Genomic DNA, 15720 nt, shown 5'->3' with positions numbered 1-15720 from the left:
TAAATTAAAATGCAGAGTCCCCTGGACCGGTGGCCAGGAGCCAGGCAGCGTGAGTGCCACTGAAAATCAGCTTGCGTGCTGCCTTCGGCACGCATGCCATAGGTTGCCTGCCCGTGGTATAGATGAATAAATGTATGTAAATACAGCTTACCTTTTGTTATCTGGCAAACCCATTCAAGTCTAGCATCACACAGGAAAGGTTTTAAATAAAAATCCAATTGTCTGCCATCATGGAAATGAAGTCTCCAAAAATACCTCCGTGACATTCGAGTGGTCTGCATAAAAGTAGGGGGTGGGAAACTGTGTTGGTATACTAGATACAAATTTCTGAAGCAATAAAACTGTTTATAAGATACCTTAGATATCCTTGATAATAGAAGTCATCTACCCTGTTGCCAACCCTTTGCAGTTTTAACTGAATTTTTAAAATGATAAAATATAGGTACAGCTTCAAAAATAGTCTCTGAACAACTAGAAATTATGAAGCAATCAGTTTAAAATGTATCCATTCACAGAAATCTCATCTTGCAGCTCACTACAACACTGTGTGTTTGTTTGTTTTTTTGTAATCCACAAATTTCATCTGGAGTAATAGTCACTGCCCCTTAAAGGATTCTTGTATCTGCCCCGAAGGGACAATCATCTGAATTGGCCCAGAAACAGGATTCTTCTTAGTATAATCAAAATAAAAAAAGCTCGATGCCACCTCCTGGTTTCTACAATAAAGATAACGTTGGTTCCTTTAGTTTGACAACACAGGATCAGACTCTTGTAATTGTGAAAATAGTGGTTACAAAAGCCACAATGCCTACTTCACACTTGTTTAGGGACAGTCTTCTTAACATCCAAAAATTTGTTAGCCTAATATTTTAGATGAGAGGTTCTCAGTCTAAGGGCTATGGCTCCTGGGGGTTTCAGGGGCAAGAGAGTAGTGACCACCACCCTCTTCAATGAATACTAAATGAGAGGTGGTTCTGGATAAATGGGAGGGAATGTCCCAGCATGATCCCAAAACAGGAAACCAGGTAATTGTATGGAAAAGGTTGAGAAGTACTGTTTTAGCAGTCATACCATGTGGTTAGAGTTACACAGTAATGAGGCATTTATGAATATAAGAGAACCACACCAGTCTGGATTAATGACTTGTAGGACCATAATTACAGTATTTTGCTAAATTGCTCTGTATGCAACATATTATTACAGTAGTATTTTAATAGAAGTAAAGAAGTGTTGGTGAAGGAAGTCCTCGTTATATGTTGTTAGTAAATATTTACTCAGCAGAGGAGGTAAAGCTGCTGTTTTTTGTGAAAATTAGCAGGTTTGTGAATTAAGAAAAAGAAAAGTAGCATCTTTCTAATGTGTACAGTTATAAATTTACGGCAGCAGTCTAAGTTTAATGTACAAAAACTTAAAAGTACAAAGTAAATATACTGTAAATAAAAATTTCATATGAATATATTCATATTATTAAAATCTTGAAACATACCTTTAAAGCAGCACAATCTCTAATGTCATAGACATCTCTTTGGAAATCGTGTGACATAACAACAGTAGTTTCCTACAGAAAGGGGAGTGATGGCAGAATTGTGACTTATTATTATTTGTATCAAAGTACTGTCTAGGGACCCTGGTCATGATTCGGCCCCTTTGTGCTGGGCACTGTTGTAACACAGAATAAAAGACTGTACCTGCCCCAAACAGCTTTCAGTCTATGGCCCTGATTCTGCAAAGACGTGTACATACAGTACTTAACTTTATACTAGGGTGCCGATTAATCACAGTTAACTCACACGATTAACTCAAAAAAATTAATCATGATTAATCAGTTTTAATCACATTCTTAAATGATAGAATACCAATTGAAATTTATTAAATATTTTGGACATTTTTCTACATTTTCAAATATATTGATTTCAAATACAACACAGAATACAAAGTGTACACTGCTCACTTCATATTATTATTTTTATTACAAATATTTGCACTGTAAAAACGATAAACATAAGAAATAGTATTCTGAAATTCACCTCATACAAGTACTGTAGTGTGATCTCTTTATCATGAAAGTGGAACTTAGAAATGCAGATTTTTTTTGTTACTTAACTGCACTCAAAACAATGCAAAACTTTAGAGCCTACAAGTCCACTCAGTCCTATGTCTCATTCAGCCAATCGCTAAGACAAAAAAAGTTTGTTTATATTTATGGGAGATAATGCTGCTGACTTCTTATTTACAATGTCACCAGAAAGTGAGAACAGGCGTTCGCATGGCACTTTTGTAGCCAGCATTGCAAGGTATTTATGTGCCAGATGTGCTAAACGTTCGTATGCCCCTTCATGCTTTGGCCACCATTCCAGAGGACATGCTTCCATGCTGATGATGCTTGTTAAAAAAATAAAGCGTCAATTAAATTTGTGACTGTACTCTCTGGGTGGAAGAATTGTATGTTTCCTGCTTTGTTTTACCCACTTTCTGCATGTATTTCATGTTATAGCAGTCTCGAATGATGACCAAGCGATGTTCGTTTTATGAACACTTTCACAGCAGATTTGACAAAAGGCAAAGAAGGTACCAATGTGAGATTTCTTAAGATAGCCACAGCACTCAACCCAAGGTTTAAGAATCTGAAGCGCTGTCCAATATATGAGAGGGACAAGGTGTGGAGCATGCTTTCAGAAGTCTTAAAAGCAACATTCCGATATGAAAACTATCGAACCCAAACCACCAAAAAAGAAAATCAACTTTCTGCTAGTGGCATCTGACTCAGATGATGAAAATAAACATGCATTGGTCTGTACTGCTTTGGATTGTTATCGAGCAGAACCCATCATCAGCATGGATGCATGTCCTCTGGAATGGTGGTTGAAGCATGAAGGAATATATGAATCTTTAGCACATCTGGCATGTAAATATCTTGCGATGCTATCTACAACATTGCCATGACAACACCTGTTCTCACTTTCAGGTAACATTCTGAATAAGATGTGGGCAGCATTATCTTCTGCAAATGTAAACAACCTTGTTTGTCTGAGCAATTGGCTGAACAAGAAATAGAACTAAGTGGACTTGTAGGCTCTAAAGTTTGATATTGTTTTATTTTTGAATGCAGTTTTTTTTGTATATAATTCCTCATTTGTAAGTTCAACTTTCATGATAAAGAGATTGCACTACAGTACTTGTATTAGGTGAACTGAAAAATACGATTTCTTTTGTTTTTTACAGTGCAAATATTTGTAATAAAAATAAATATAAAGTGAGCACTGTACACTTTTCATTCTGTGTTGTGATTGAAATCAATATATTTGAAAATGTTAGAAAACAGCCAAAAATATTTAAATAAACGGTATTCTATTATTGTTTAACAGTGCTATTAACAGCGATTAATTTTTTAAATCACACGATTAATAACAATTAATTTTTTTAATTGCTTGACAGCCCTACTTTATACACATAAACCAGCTTGATAGTGAGATAGACATTTTCTGGAGGAGTCTAGACAAACCAAGGATACGGGGTTGAGAAGCTGAAGTACATCCTGGGATATAAAGACATTTTGTTCTGTCCAGCAGCATTTGGATCATTACATTTAAATATTTTGACAGCAATACAGTATAAAGGCAGATTATTATTTATGAGATTTTTAATTGAGAAAGTCTCCTAAGTGCAAAGTTTTACATAAATGTTTTTCTATATTCTTCATGTGCCACAGAACAAGATTAATCTAAAATATCAGTAACTTGATTATATTTTCAATCCAATCTAAATTCAAACAAATGTTAATATGTATTTTCTGGATAAAGATTAATGTAACTTACCGGATTATTATCACTCCACTGCCAGGTTCCTAGAGAATCTGGATTCCTCTTATTGAGTCCCACCCAGACCCATCGGTCATTACTGTAAATATATATTTAAAAGAAAAACCTCGGCATGACTGTATGTTCATTCTAGCATATTAAATAAAAAGATTAATGAGTCATTTTAAAAGCTTTCCTTTAAATATCAAACTTTTGAGACAAGTACAAAAATACAAGTATAGCGTCTAATTCTTCAAACCCTTCGCTTTGTCCACGAAGCCCAGTGTGAATTACTAGTATTGTATCCCAGTTTAAACAGCCTCTGATAGCACATATTAATTAAACAAGCCAATATTAATTTGGAGTCCCATTGCCTGGGATATTTAAAACAAAAGTAGCATAGAGAAACAAGCTAAGACAAAGGGGTTTGTGTTTTCTCTCTTCTCTTAGGTTCTGATTCAGCAAAGCACTTAGGCACATGTAAATTCATTGAAGTTACTGGGGACTAAACAAATGCAGGGCTGTCTTTTTATTTTTGTTTTTCATTTTTTAGGAGTGGGGTAATTACAACTTAAAATTCTCAGTTCCATTCCAGGAGCAAGGTTGTCACTATAAAAGGGGATTTCAATATATTCAAAACTGCAGTAATACCACAGGTCTCTTTACTATTGATTGGGACTTTAAGGGCATTGTGACAGAGTGGGATATATCTGGGTCAGACTGTGAACTCCATTTGTATTGTAAGCTTCATTTTGGTTTAGGACATCTACTTTGTTCTATATGCTGAACGCATGTCCAGCCTTGCCAAAGCAAGGTTATGAAGTGTTCTAGTCAGTTACGCTGCCTAGGGAACAGTGCTGGTATCTTGATGACTTCTCAGAGATTATCCTTCAAAAAGACAACAATCTAGTGCCACTGACACTGATTGTCTCTAAACTACCAGTCCATTCCCATGGAAAAATGGATGTTTTACACAGGATCCTGGAGGGGGAAAGGGAAAAGCATCACAGTAGAGCACATGGCAAAAAAGAAGAGAGACTGTATTTAAGGAATGCTTTTCTGGCAAAGGATCTCTCCATCGCCACATGCAAAAAGACAGGGTTGGAGAGAGAGAGGAGGCAGGAGGGACTCTGCCTAACCTGAAATGCTGACCAGACCATGGACTCACAGAAGAGATGAGCTCAAACTAGGCAAGGGAGCATCTCAGCACTTTTTTAAAAAATTATTTCCAAAGATCTGTATCTCTTGAATGCTTTTAAAGAGGAAAGTGATTGTGACTAAAATTATTTTGCTAAGCCTGTGTTCCTTGCCTTACTGGCCTTGAAGGGGTTAATGTAGAAGCCAGAGTGCCCACAGCCTAGATGGAACTCTCAGGGAGCAGAAGTAAACAGCTGGGGGTTGGGAGATCTGAGGCACTGACTCCAGGGTCTGGGATGGCTGGACTGCTGAGTCCCATATCCCAAGGAAGGGCTCAGACAAGAGGAATGAGTCTGAGAGTGTGCCCTAGAGACCCAGAACCAGAAGCAGTGACTCAGCTCAGAAAAAAGTGGGACATGGGCTAGAATTTGAGTCCATTTAAAATAGACTGGTGCCTGTCTAGAAATGAAGTGGGACAGGCTGTAACAGGCATAACTAATTTGAATATAGTAAAGATACTAATTTCCAAGACCATCCATTTCTATTTGTCCTCCGATTCTTTTTATGGAAATTCTTGGTCATCCTTTTATTTAATTTGTAGACATACACCAAATACTGCATTGACTTACAATGTATGTAGCCTACTGAAGTCAGTGAGGTCACTTTGGGTGTTAAACCATCAGAGTCTGGCCTATAGATGCAGATATTGTACATAACTAAAGATTTTACAATTCTATATTCTAGATCATCATTTGGGGCCAAAAATTGGCTCTTACTCCAGTAACCAGACCTGCTGGTTTAAGTCTGCTTTGTCCTAGGGGAAATGGCACTTAATGCACTGAAGAATGACAGCCAGCAATTCCACATACATAGGGCTGATCCAAAATTCTCTGAAGTCAGTTGACTTCAGGTCCAAAAAACGGCATTATTCATTTTGTTTACTTGGATTTTGATTAGTAGGATAGATGTTTTACTTAAAAAATAATCTTTACGTGGCAAATATTTTGCCTTGCTCTAACATTAACCGTCTTCATATACCAGTGGGATATAAACTTACCATGTTCAATATTTTCTGCTCTTCTACAGTGATAGGAATTAAATTTGTACAAGTGTAGACTCTAAAGAACTTAGAATGCTATATGTCACTCCCCAGCAAACCACTCAGAAACAGGTATTTACATTTATCTAACAGCTGAATTGCTTCTGACATTCTTCTTTTAGGATTTTATTCTTCTACAATTGTCCATCCCTGCACAGTTATTCAAGCACTGCTTAACAATCTCTGAGACACATCCCAAAGCTTAGAGTGGCACAAGGAATCACCACAGGCACATGTACTGACTAATGACCCTAAAACACTTATTTAAGAAGACTTGCAATAATTATTTGAGGAAATAGAGCAATTTTCAAAATCCTTGAACTTTGATGCTCCCACCTATTTCTTAACCAGATGTCAAGTCAAGAGTTTCCCCAATTTATTTCCCAATTTGTAATAATTAACCTGATTATGTAAGACTTTTCAGCTGATGTGGCACTTATAATATCAATTCATAGTTTGGCTTCTTTGTGAGAGCTCAAACATAATTATGAAACTTATTCAGCAACTGATCCACTATTTTTGATAGACTCCTGCTCAAGTCAAGTCTTTTAGTACCCTAAGTTGAATGCACTATCACTTCACATGAAGTAAATTTAGAAGGCATCCCAGGCCAAAGTAACGCTGGAATACAGCTGTTAATTAAGATTCCATCTGCACTGCACCTATGATGGCATCAGGGAACCTTGTTACACCACTGTTGTCCCCTGCTCCAGTTACAACATGGTTAAAAGTTGTATTGTAGATTGCACCTAAATCTGTTCTAGTTTAAAACCTTGAGTAGCCTAGGTTTTGGGGTGGTTACAGTTAGATCATCATATAGTGTTGTAGCACAGATGGAACCTAAAATGGACTCAGTCTATGCTTTACCATGCACTCAAATTTGATTGAGTTTAAAGGATTGTAAGTCTCCATCATCTGCTGTTTCTGTGCTGAAGGCTTTCCATTCAGATGAGGAGTACTCACACAGAATTAGACCTTGGTAAATGCTACCAAGTGCGGTATAGTCTTTTTTACTACTTGATGTAAATACTATATGGATCACTGACAATACTGCAACAGAGAGGTAGGTATGTTGCACTTTTCAAAGATTGTTCTAAAAGAAAAAAAACAGTAACTCAGGAAATAAAAGTTCTAAATGCTTTACATAATTGCTTTACATAATTAAAAAAATGCAAAGCACAGCGTAAACTAATAGCACCGTGTAAATGTATTCAAAGAATAATAATTTTAATGTGCCAGTCTCCGGAGGCAATACTAACCATGTAACATCTCTTTAGTGGAAGTTAATGATCTCAAGACATAAATGATTCACTCCTGCAATCTCATCAACATTCTCTCCATGTTTTGGGCTACTGTTGTGTGCATTCTGTTATTGCTGCTCTCTTACACAGTCAGTTTATACTGTGCTTACTGTATTAAGGCCAATTTAAATTCCACTGTGGTCAAGTAAAAGATCCTAAATGACTTCAAGTGGGATATCCAAGTCAGGAGTAAACGAATGCCTTAAATCACAAAAGAGGATTATAACCAGTGTTATACCATTGGATACGACAGCTGGCAAGGCATGACTGAGGTTATGGAATGAAAGACTCTGTGCAGTCAGATGCACTGAAATAGAGCTAGAACCCCACGAGGACCTTCCCGGAATGGCCGACAAAGACTGGTCAATGTAGCGATGCCTGAACTGCCTGTGCATACAAACTGGCAGATCAAACACTAATATGATCAAATGGGGCTACTCTAATTACATGAGGTGAGGTGCAGACCATGAAGCACCTGCTCATTTGTCAACTCTTTGGGAGATCTGTATGAAGGAGGACCTCGCTGCAGTGATGGTTCTGGAAAAACATCTAGTTTGTGACAAGGATACGAGGGGGAGGAGGAGGAGGAGAAGAAGAGGAGGGAAATCGATCCAGCCCTTTCTCTATCAAGCAATGTCTGAGGTTCCTTACATATGACATATACAATATCTCACATTATAACATTGCCAGAATCTATAGAAATTGTAAATCTTCATCTCCTGACTCCTAACAAAATAAACATGGCCATTAGTTGTAATTAATATTGGATAGGTATTGGCAAGCTGTCAAGCTGTGCCACCTACCTCTGTTCAGTGGGGAAACAAAATATAATGATTCCTTAAACATATTTCATAGTGAATTGGGTACAGAGAAACAAAACTTATATTTGCAACATGACAGAGTAAAATTAGAATAGATTTACTACATCTACATACAACAAAGTTGTATAGTATATTTTATCTGAGGGACATTAGTAAGCCACTTTAATAAAGAAGTTACAGGTGCCTTTTTCTGGGATGTTCCATCTATGTACAGAGTATGTGGGTTTGCTGTTGTCTTGTATTAGTGCAAACAATGGCTGGGTCCTTTTCATAATTGGTGGATTTCCAAACAAAACAAATTGGATATTCAGTTATGCCAATCTTCAGCCACTGACTTTTAATTTTTAAAACGTATTACAAGAGACTGTACATTGGGAGATATTAAATGCTCTTGCTTTAGTTTGTGGATAAAAATTTAAAAAGTTAAGTGAGGCTGGCTGCAACAACAAATTTAAGCTGGCAAGGGTTCTGCAAGGCTAAACTGCCAATCAAAAACCTTATTACACATGGATCCGACATCATACCCATGCATAACAAGGCTTTTCAGAGACAGCTTCTTTGACAAAAATCCAAGACTCACAATTTATGTAACATTTAATTTATTGATACCAGAGAACTCAACATACTCATCTAATATCTGTACAGTGTTATCCCAGTTATGCCAAATAGAATCTGTGCCAACCAGATTGCTAGATAGTACATTATTCATTGATTTAATTAATTAAAAAACAGAACTTTTATTTAGGCAGAGAGCATCTTGTGCACAAAAATAAAGCTCACTTTAAAAAATTTAATAATCAGCCATTCCTAGAGTAAGTTTTTTCTTCAAGTCAACCGGAATACAGCAGTCGAGAACAGAGAGTAACTGTCACTAGACCAAAATTCAGCAGAAAGAAGCAATCGTTTTACTGTAACAATGTAGATTTAAAGTCATTGTAAAGAGAAGATGGAAAGCAAACATCTCAGCTTTGCCTCTTTATTCCTGTAGCACCAAGAAAACTTTGGCTAACTTGTGTTCCCTTTAACACTATCCAAAGAAGAGGTATTATGTTCAGGAGATTGACTGTCACGGGCTCTTCTTAGAGTAGTTAATAATTGCCTAAGCTGCCTCGGAGATGTTTCTAATGGGCAAGCCCCTGGACCTGAGTCCAATGAAGTTTTGGATCTATACTTACTACAGTACTGGGGACATAAAGAGACATAAAGGTTGAAATCTTGATCCTATTGAAGTCGATAGGTGTTTTGCCCTTGACTTCAATGGGACCAGGATTTTGCCCAAAATCTTGTCACCAATACAAAAATGATGATAATGAAAACATATAACTGCTTCATTTTTAAAAAGAAGTGTTGCCCATTCCATTCTAGTGGGAAAGCAGAATTTTACAAGGTTGATTTAACTAACAGAATCTCTACTGCTTTGCAATAAGAAGTAAATAAATGGGTGCTGATACAGATGAACTATTATGCAAAGAAGAGGCAATCAAATATGCTACAGAACAATTAAGGCTATTGCTATTATACAGCAAACTTATATAGGAAAAATACAATTTTCTACTTCATTAGAGCTTTTCAAAGTCCTGCACTGTCTCCTTCTTGACAATCTAGTGATATACACTTTAGGGACATGTCTAAGACGAATGGTGTAAGTGATCCAGGAGAGTCCTAAAAAGTAATTAGTTCTGCATTGGAATGACTTATTTGGAAAAAAAGATGTATAACTGTCATAAAACTAAAGTCATCTGGAATCAAGCCTGTTTCTTTTAAGCCTAAATCTGGCCAATTGTTAGAGCTTTCAATTTCATTTCTGAGAAGACTTGGACTAGTTGAAGATTTTCTTTTGATGAATAATCTGGGTTGAAACATAGCCCAAAACAAAATCAGATTTCACATACTAAATCAGAAACTTCAGGACCCTCATTTACAAAAGTAAAAACTTCAGCATCAATCACAGTTATTCAAATGACAAATACACAAAAAATGCAGCGTTTCTCAGATGTAACACCAGGTTAGACTCCAATCTCAGCAGTGTGTAACTGAAATCACCGTATCATCATGGCATTTCTAGATTGTTACCTGATAATGTCTCTTAGTATATAATGGAGTTCCTTCATTTCTGCAATATCACTGAAACTAGGAAGATGACCTCCTAGTGCTTCACAGAATCGTTCTGCCTCTTCCCATGTCCTGGTTCTCAGCAATCTTTCACTATGAAAGAACTTCACAAAAAAACAAAGTGACAGCATGACTCAGTGACAGCATTGTTTAGACGCTGTTATTCTACTCAAATGTGGGCATTATTTGTAGGAACAAATTATTTCTTTCCAGGGGAAGAAAGCGGAGAGTTTGATATTAAACATTTTTTTAAATCATTCTTTTTCCCCAGTTCTGAGGGAATGGCTGGATTCTCTGGATTTTTAGTCCAATTTTTGTTGGTCTACATTCAGCTCGACAGTATTTCTCCTCCTATCTGTATGTACCACAATAATTTTTGAAAAAGGCATCTGTTAAATTCCAAAATGCTAAGGAATGTTCTATGTATGGAAAGACAGAACTGTATGGATTTTGGTGAAAATCTGAAAAGCCTGATTTTCACTAAAATCACGCCAACAGAATGCCCATTTTGTGCTGAAGAAGCTCTCAGACGCCCTCTACTGCCACCTTCTCCCCTGCCCCCTACTTTCACCAACCCCTCCTCCCAGTTCTATCCAACCTCCCAGCAGGGTCTACATTTGCACCTAAAAAGTTGGATACCCAAAGCTCAGCCTAGCTGAGGCCTGGTCTACACTACGCGTTTAAACAGATTTTAGCAGCGTTAAATCAATTTAACGCCGCACCCATCCACACTATGAGGCCCTTTATATCGATATAAAGGGCTTTTTAAATCGGTTTCTGTACTCCTCCCCAACGAGAGGAGTAGCACTAAAATCGGTATTACCATATCGGATTAGGGTTAGCGTGGCCACAAATGGACGGTATTGGCCTCCGGGCAGTATCCCACAGTGCACCACTGTGACTGCTCTGGACAGCAATCTGAACTCGGATGCAGTGGCCAGGTAAACAGGAAAAGCCCCGCGAACTTTTGAATTACATTTCCTGTTTGCCCAGCGTGGAACTCTGATCAGCATGGGTGGCGATGCAGTCCCAAATCCAAAAAGAGCTCCAGTATGGACCGTACAGGAGATACTGGATCTGATCACTGTATGGGGAGACAAATCTGTTCTATCACAGCTCCGTTACAGAAGACGAAATGCCAAAGCATTTGAAAAAAATCTCCAGGCTACACAGTGCTGCATGACAAGCGTAATGGAAAGCCAAAGAATCAAATGGACGCTCATGGAGGGAGGGAGGGGGTACTGAGGACTCCAGCTATCCCACAGTCCACAGCAGTCTCTGAAAACTATTTGCATTCTTGGCTGAGCTCCCAGTGCCTGTAGGTTCAAACACATTGTCCAGCGTGGTTCAGGGTATAGCTCATCAATTTACTCCCTCCTCCCACCACGTGAAAGAAAAGGGAAAGAAATCGTTTCTTGACTCTTTTCAATGTCACCCTATGTCTACTGAATGCTGGTGGTAGACGCGATGCTGCAGCAGTGAAGAGCAGTATCCGCTCCTCTCCCCTCCCTGGTGGCAGTCAGTACAATATGACTGCTACCCGTCATCACCATCAGCCCATGAGTGCTCCTGGCCGGCCTCAGGTAAGGCTGGCTGGGGGCGCCTGGGTAAAAATAGGAATGATTCCTGGTCATTCCCAGTAGATGGTACAGAACGGCTGATAACCGTCCTCATCATAGCAACTGGGGGCTGAGCTCCATCAGCCCCCTCCCTTTCCTGTGTAAAGAAAAGATTCTGTACTGCCTGGACTATTATAGCAGCGGGATGCTGGGCTCCTCTCCTCCGCACCGCTTAATGTCCTGCCTGGACTGTCATAGCACCGGGAGGCTGCCTCCCCCTCATTTTATCTCACTAACAAGTCACTGTTTCTTATTCCTGCATTCTTTATAACTTCATGACACAAATGGGGGGGACACTGCCATGGTAGCCCAGGAAGGTTGGGGGAGGAGGGAAGCAACGGGTGGGGTTGTTGCAGAGTCACCCCCCGTGAATGGCATGTAGCTCATCATTTCTGCGGGATCTGACACGGAGCAGCTGTGCTCTCTGATACACTGGTTCTCTAGTACACTTGCCCCATATTCTAGGCAGGACTGACTCTATTTTTAGAAACCATAAAGGAGGGATTGATGCTCTGTTAGTGGCATCCAGTACACATACGGTGACAGTAAAAAAAAAAAAGCTGAATGGGCTCCATGGTTGCCGTGCTATGGCGTCTGTCAGGGCAATCCAGGGAAAAAGGGCACGAAATGATTGTCTGCTGTTGTTTTCCTGGAGGAAGGAATGAGTGACAACATTTACCCGGAACCACCCACGACAATGATTTTTGCCCCATCAGGCACTGGGATCTCAACCCAGAATTCCAAGGGGCGGGGGAGACTGCGGGAACTATGGGATAGCTACAGAATAGCTACCCACAGTGCAACGCTCCAGAAATCGACACTAGCCTCGGACCATGGATGCACACCGCCGAATTAATGTGCTTAGTGTGGCTGCGTGCACTTGACTTTATACAATCTGTTTTACAAAACCGGTTTATGTAAAATCAGAATAATCCTGTAGCGTAGACGTACCCTGAGCAACAAAATGTGATCTCGAGTTTACTATCTGTCTAAACTTTGTGCTGCATCCCAGAAATTAGGAGGTATAAATCAAATAGGCCATTCATTTTAATGGGATTTGATTCTAAGCATTTCCATTAGGATTTTTAAATGGAAAAATAAAGTGTGCTTCTAAATTCAAGATCAATGAATCCATTCCAGCCAACTCAGAAAGCTATCTTAAAACAGCAAATACAACTTCAAAATTTGCCTATACTCTTTAGTGGATAAGATCAACATATTCCTGTAGCCATCCAGAATGAAAAGTCAAATGTCCCCATTCATGGCTTCTGACGGTATACAAGGGGATGTGAGAGGAGAGAAGCTGCAAGGTGCCAAGTGCCTTCTTTGTGCCTCTGTACAACAGCCAGACACAGTCAGGCTGGAGGGAAGACACTCCCTGTTAGTGCAGTCAACAGCACTAGCCTCCTGAAAGTGCTGGCACGGTGCCACTTTGACTCGGGGAGTTATTCCCAGTTTTGGCTTTGCGCCCCCAGCCGATCTCATCCGGGGCACCCATGATAGCAGCAGACAGTACAGAACGACAGATAACCGTCATCTTAGCCAATTTACAATGGCAGCAGACGGTACAGAACGACTGATAACCGTCTCTACTATCATGCAAAAGCAAACAAATGCTGCTGTGTAGCGCTGCAGTAACGCCTCTGTTAGTGGCATCCTGAAAGGAGGCAAGGTGATGGTAGAGCTGTGCCTCAACCTTCCTTGCACTGGTCAGCAGTGCTGGCCTGGCATGGAGGGGAGTGCATGCTGCACCTTTCAAAGGATGGTAGAGCTGCTGCTCCAGTGTGTACTGCCTAGAGCCTTTGGAGGAATTCTGAGTTAGCAAGAATTCTTCCTTGGGCTCCCAGTGCAGTACGGCTTCTCTGAAACTCCCTGCAGCACAGCTTAAATCCACAAACTGGCCACTAACATGTATATACAGACGGCTGCAAGAGAGTGCCAGAATAAATAAGGCATTTAATAAGAAAATGTATTACCTTATAGCAGGCAAGGCCTGATCCATTTTGCCATCCAGCAGGACAAGGATCAGTTGGCTTAGGAAGTACTTCTGGCTGTCTGGGAGGCCCAGTATAGTTCTTGCAGACAGATAAAGCTGTAAAGGTTTTACAGTCCTTGGCCTCCCATTTTCCAAGAGATTTCCCACTTGACATTGCTACACATCCTCCAGGAAATGCTAAGATTTTAATAAACAAAGACAACTTTTAAAATGTCCTTGCTGGTTTTCAGAAAAGCCATAAGGTTTTTGAATTACAGTTGTGCCACTCTTGTGAGACTATAAATGCACTTTATCACAATTATTTATTTTAGTTTTCTCAACTGTTAAAGATTTTACCTGGCTGTAAGGAATTCCAGTTTGCATACATCACAGCTTCATTTTGTCTCCCATCTGCAACACCCCAAGTATACTTTCCTGACCGGCTGATATCTTGCAAGCCTGTCCAGAAATATTTTTCTTTGCCTTTACTGTATTTTCCAATCAAACTGTTTATAAATTCTTGCTCAAACCTGGAATAGTCACAATTTATTTCAAAAAGATATTAAAAAGACATTTGTAACTATCAAATCAATTTGAAAATGAAGGGATATTCTCTTCTCTATGTAGATGGGTAAGCCCAAATGGTTATAAGAGGCGGTTGACAAATTCTGTACATTAAGAGAATTTAATTTCTAAATATGCAAGTTTGAATTGCCTATAAAATACTAACAGCTGATAATGGATAGACAGGTGGTAAGCTGAGACTACTGCCTACCACGCATATCATTCTTGTTTTAATGTTACCTAATCCTCCCACCACCAACTGTTGTTGTGTCATATAAACCTAGCTTATGAGATCTTTGGTGTAGGAATTGTCTTCTTAATACTTGTCTATACTGTGCTTACCACCACAGCCCTTAATTGGAGCCTCTAGGAAGTGGTTCTCAAACTGGTGACCCCTTTCATATAACAAGCCTCTGAGTGCGACCCCCCCTTATAAATTAAAAACACTTTTTTATATATTTAACCCCATTATAAACGCTGGAGGCAAAGCCAGGTTTAGGGTGGAGGCTGACAGCTCGCAACCCCTCATGTAATAACCTCACAACCCCCTGAGATGTCCCAACCCCCAGTTTGAGAACCCCTGCTCCAGGATCTACTGCAGTACAAATTAATAAATAATAATAATAAAAGCTACAGGGCTGTACCTGTTCATTATTGTAAGATTGCACTGAGCTCCAAACGATACTTTATTGTTATGAATCTTATAACAGAAGTCTCCATGTCTCTTCCATCCCTAAAAGTTTAGAGAATGAAACATTTATATTTTTGTAGGCAAGTTCTGACAGTATAGTCCAACCTACTTCCCAAAAAGAAAGCATTACACCGTTGTTTGGTGTCCAGGCACAGATATGCTATTACATATAAGACCCAAGATCAGGGTATTGCAGAATTTTCACGCTCTCAGCAAGGGAAAAAAGAACATGCGAAGGAGTGACATATCATGGGCTCTGTCCGACACCAAATATCCTTACTTTGAGTAAGGGCCACAGGATCAAGCCCTAGACCTATAGTGTTTGGGGAAACAAGGCAAAAGAGAACACAACACTATGTGTGCAAAACTGTGCAGGAAGAGCACTGTAATTGTTGCTTGTCAAAAGTCAATACTAGAGTGAAATTCTGGCCCCACTGAAGTAAATGAGAGTTTTGCCACTGACTTTAATGAGCTCAAGATTTTTAAAACATTTTATTTTAAAAATGCAATTAATATCAATTTAGGAACATGACTAGAGTAGTGATTTAGAGGCGAATACCCTGTTCAGGAATGTAGGTGGGGGAAAAAGGGGAAGAGGTGTTGC

General features: G+C 39.3%; 1 protein-coding gene across 1 annotated transcript in view; it reads right to left on the bottom strand.

Annotated features, from left to right (window-relative positions):
• LY75 (lymphocyte antigen 75) overlaps window positions 1–15720 on the bottom strand; it is a 69456-nt gene that overhangs the window by 34316 nt on the left and 19420 nt on the right. Inside the window, exons 10-16 of the mRNA XM_050969168.1 lie at window positions 15070–15158; window positions 14219–14391; window positions 13863–14059; window positions 10229–10371; window positions 3816–3897; window positions 1487–1558; window positions 152–275 (exon numbers count right to left, since the gene is read on the bottom strand). Coding sequence (XP_050825125.1) covers window positions 152–275; window positions 1487–1558; window positions 3816–3897; window positions 10229–10371; window positions 13863–14059; window positions 14219–14391; window positions 15070–15158 — 880 coding nt within the window. The remainder of the gene's footprint in view (window positions 1–151; window positions 276–1486; window positions 1559–3815; window positions 3898–10228; window positions 10372–13862; window positions 14060–14218; window positions 14392–15069; window positions 15159–15720) is intronic.

This window comes from Gopherus flavomarginatus, chromosome 10 (assembly GCF_025201925.1).
Source record: "Gopherus flavomarginatus isolate rGopFla2 chromosome 10, rGopFla2.mat.asm, whole genome shotgun sequence".
Classification (NCBI taxonomy): Eukaryota; Metazoa; Chordata; order Testudines; family Testudinidae; genus Gopherus; species Gopherus flavomarginatus.
This window is presented reverse-complemented; position numbering and strand designations above follow the sequence as displayed.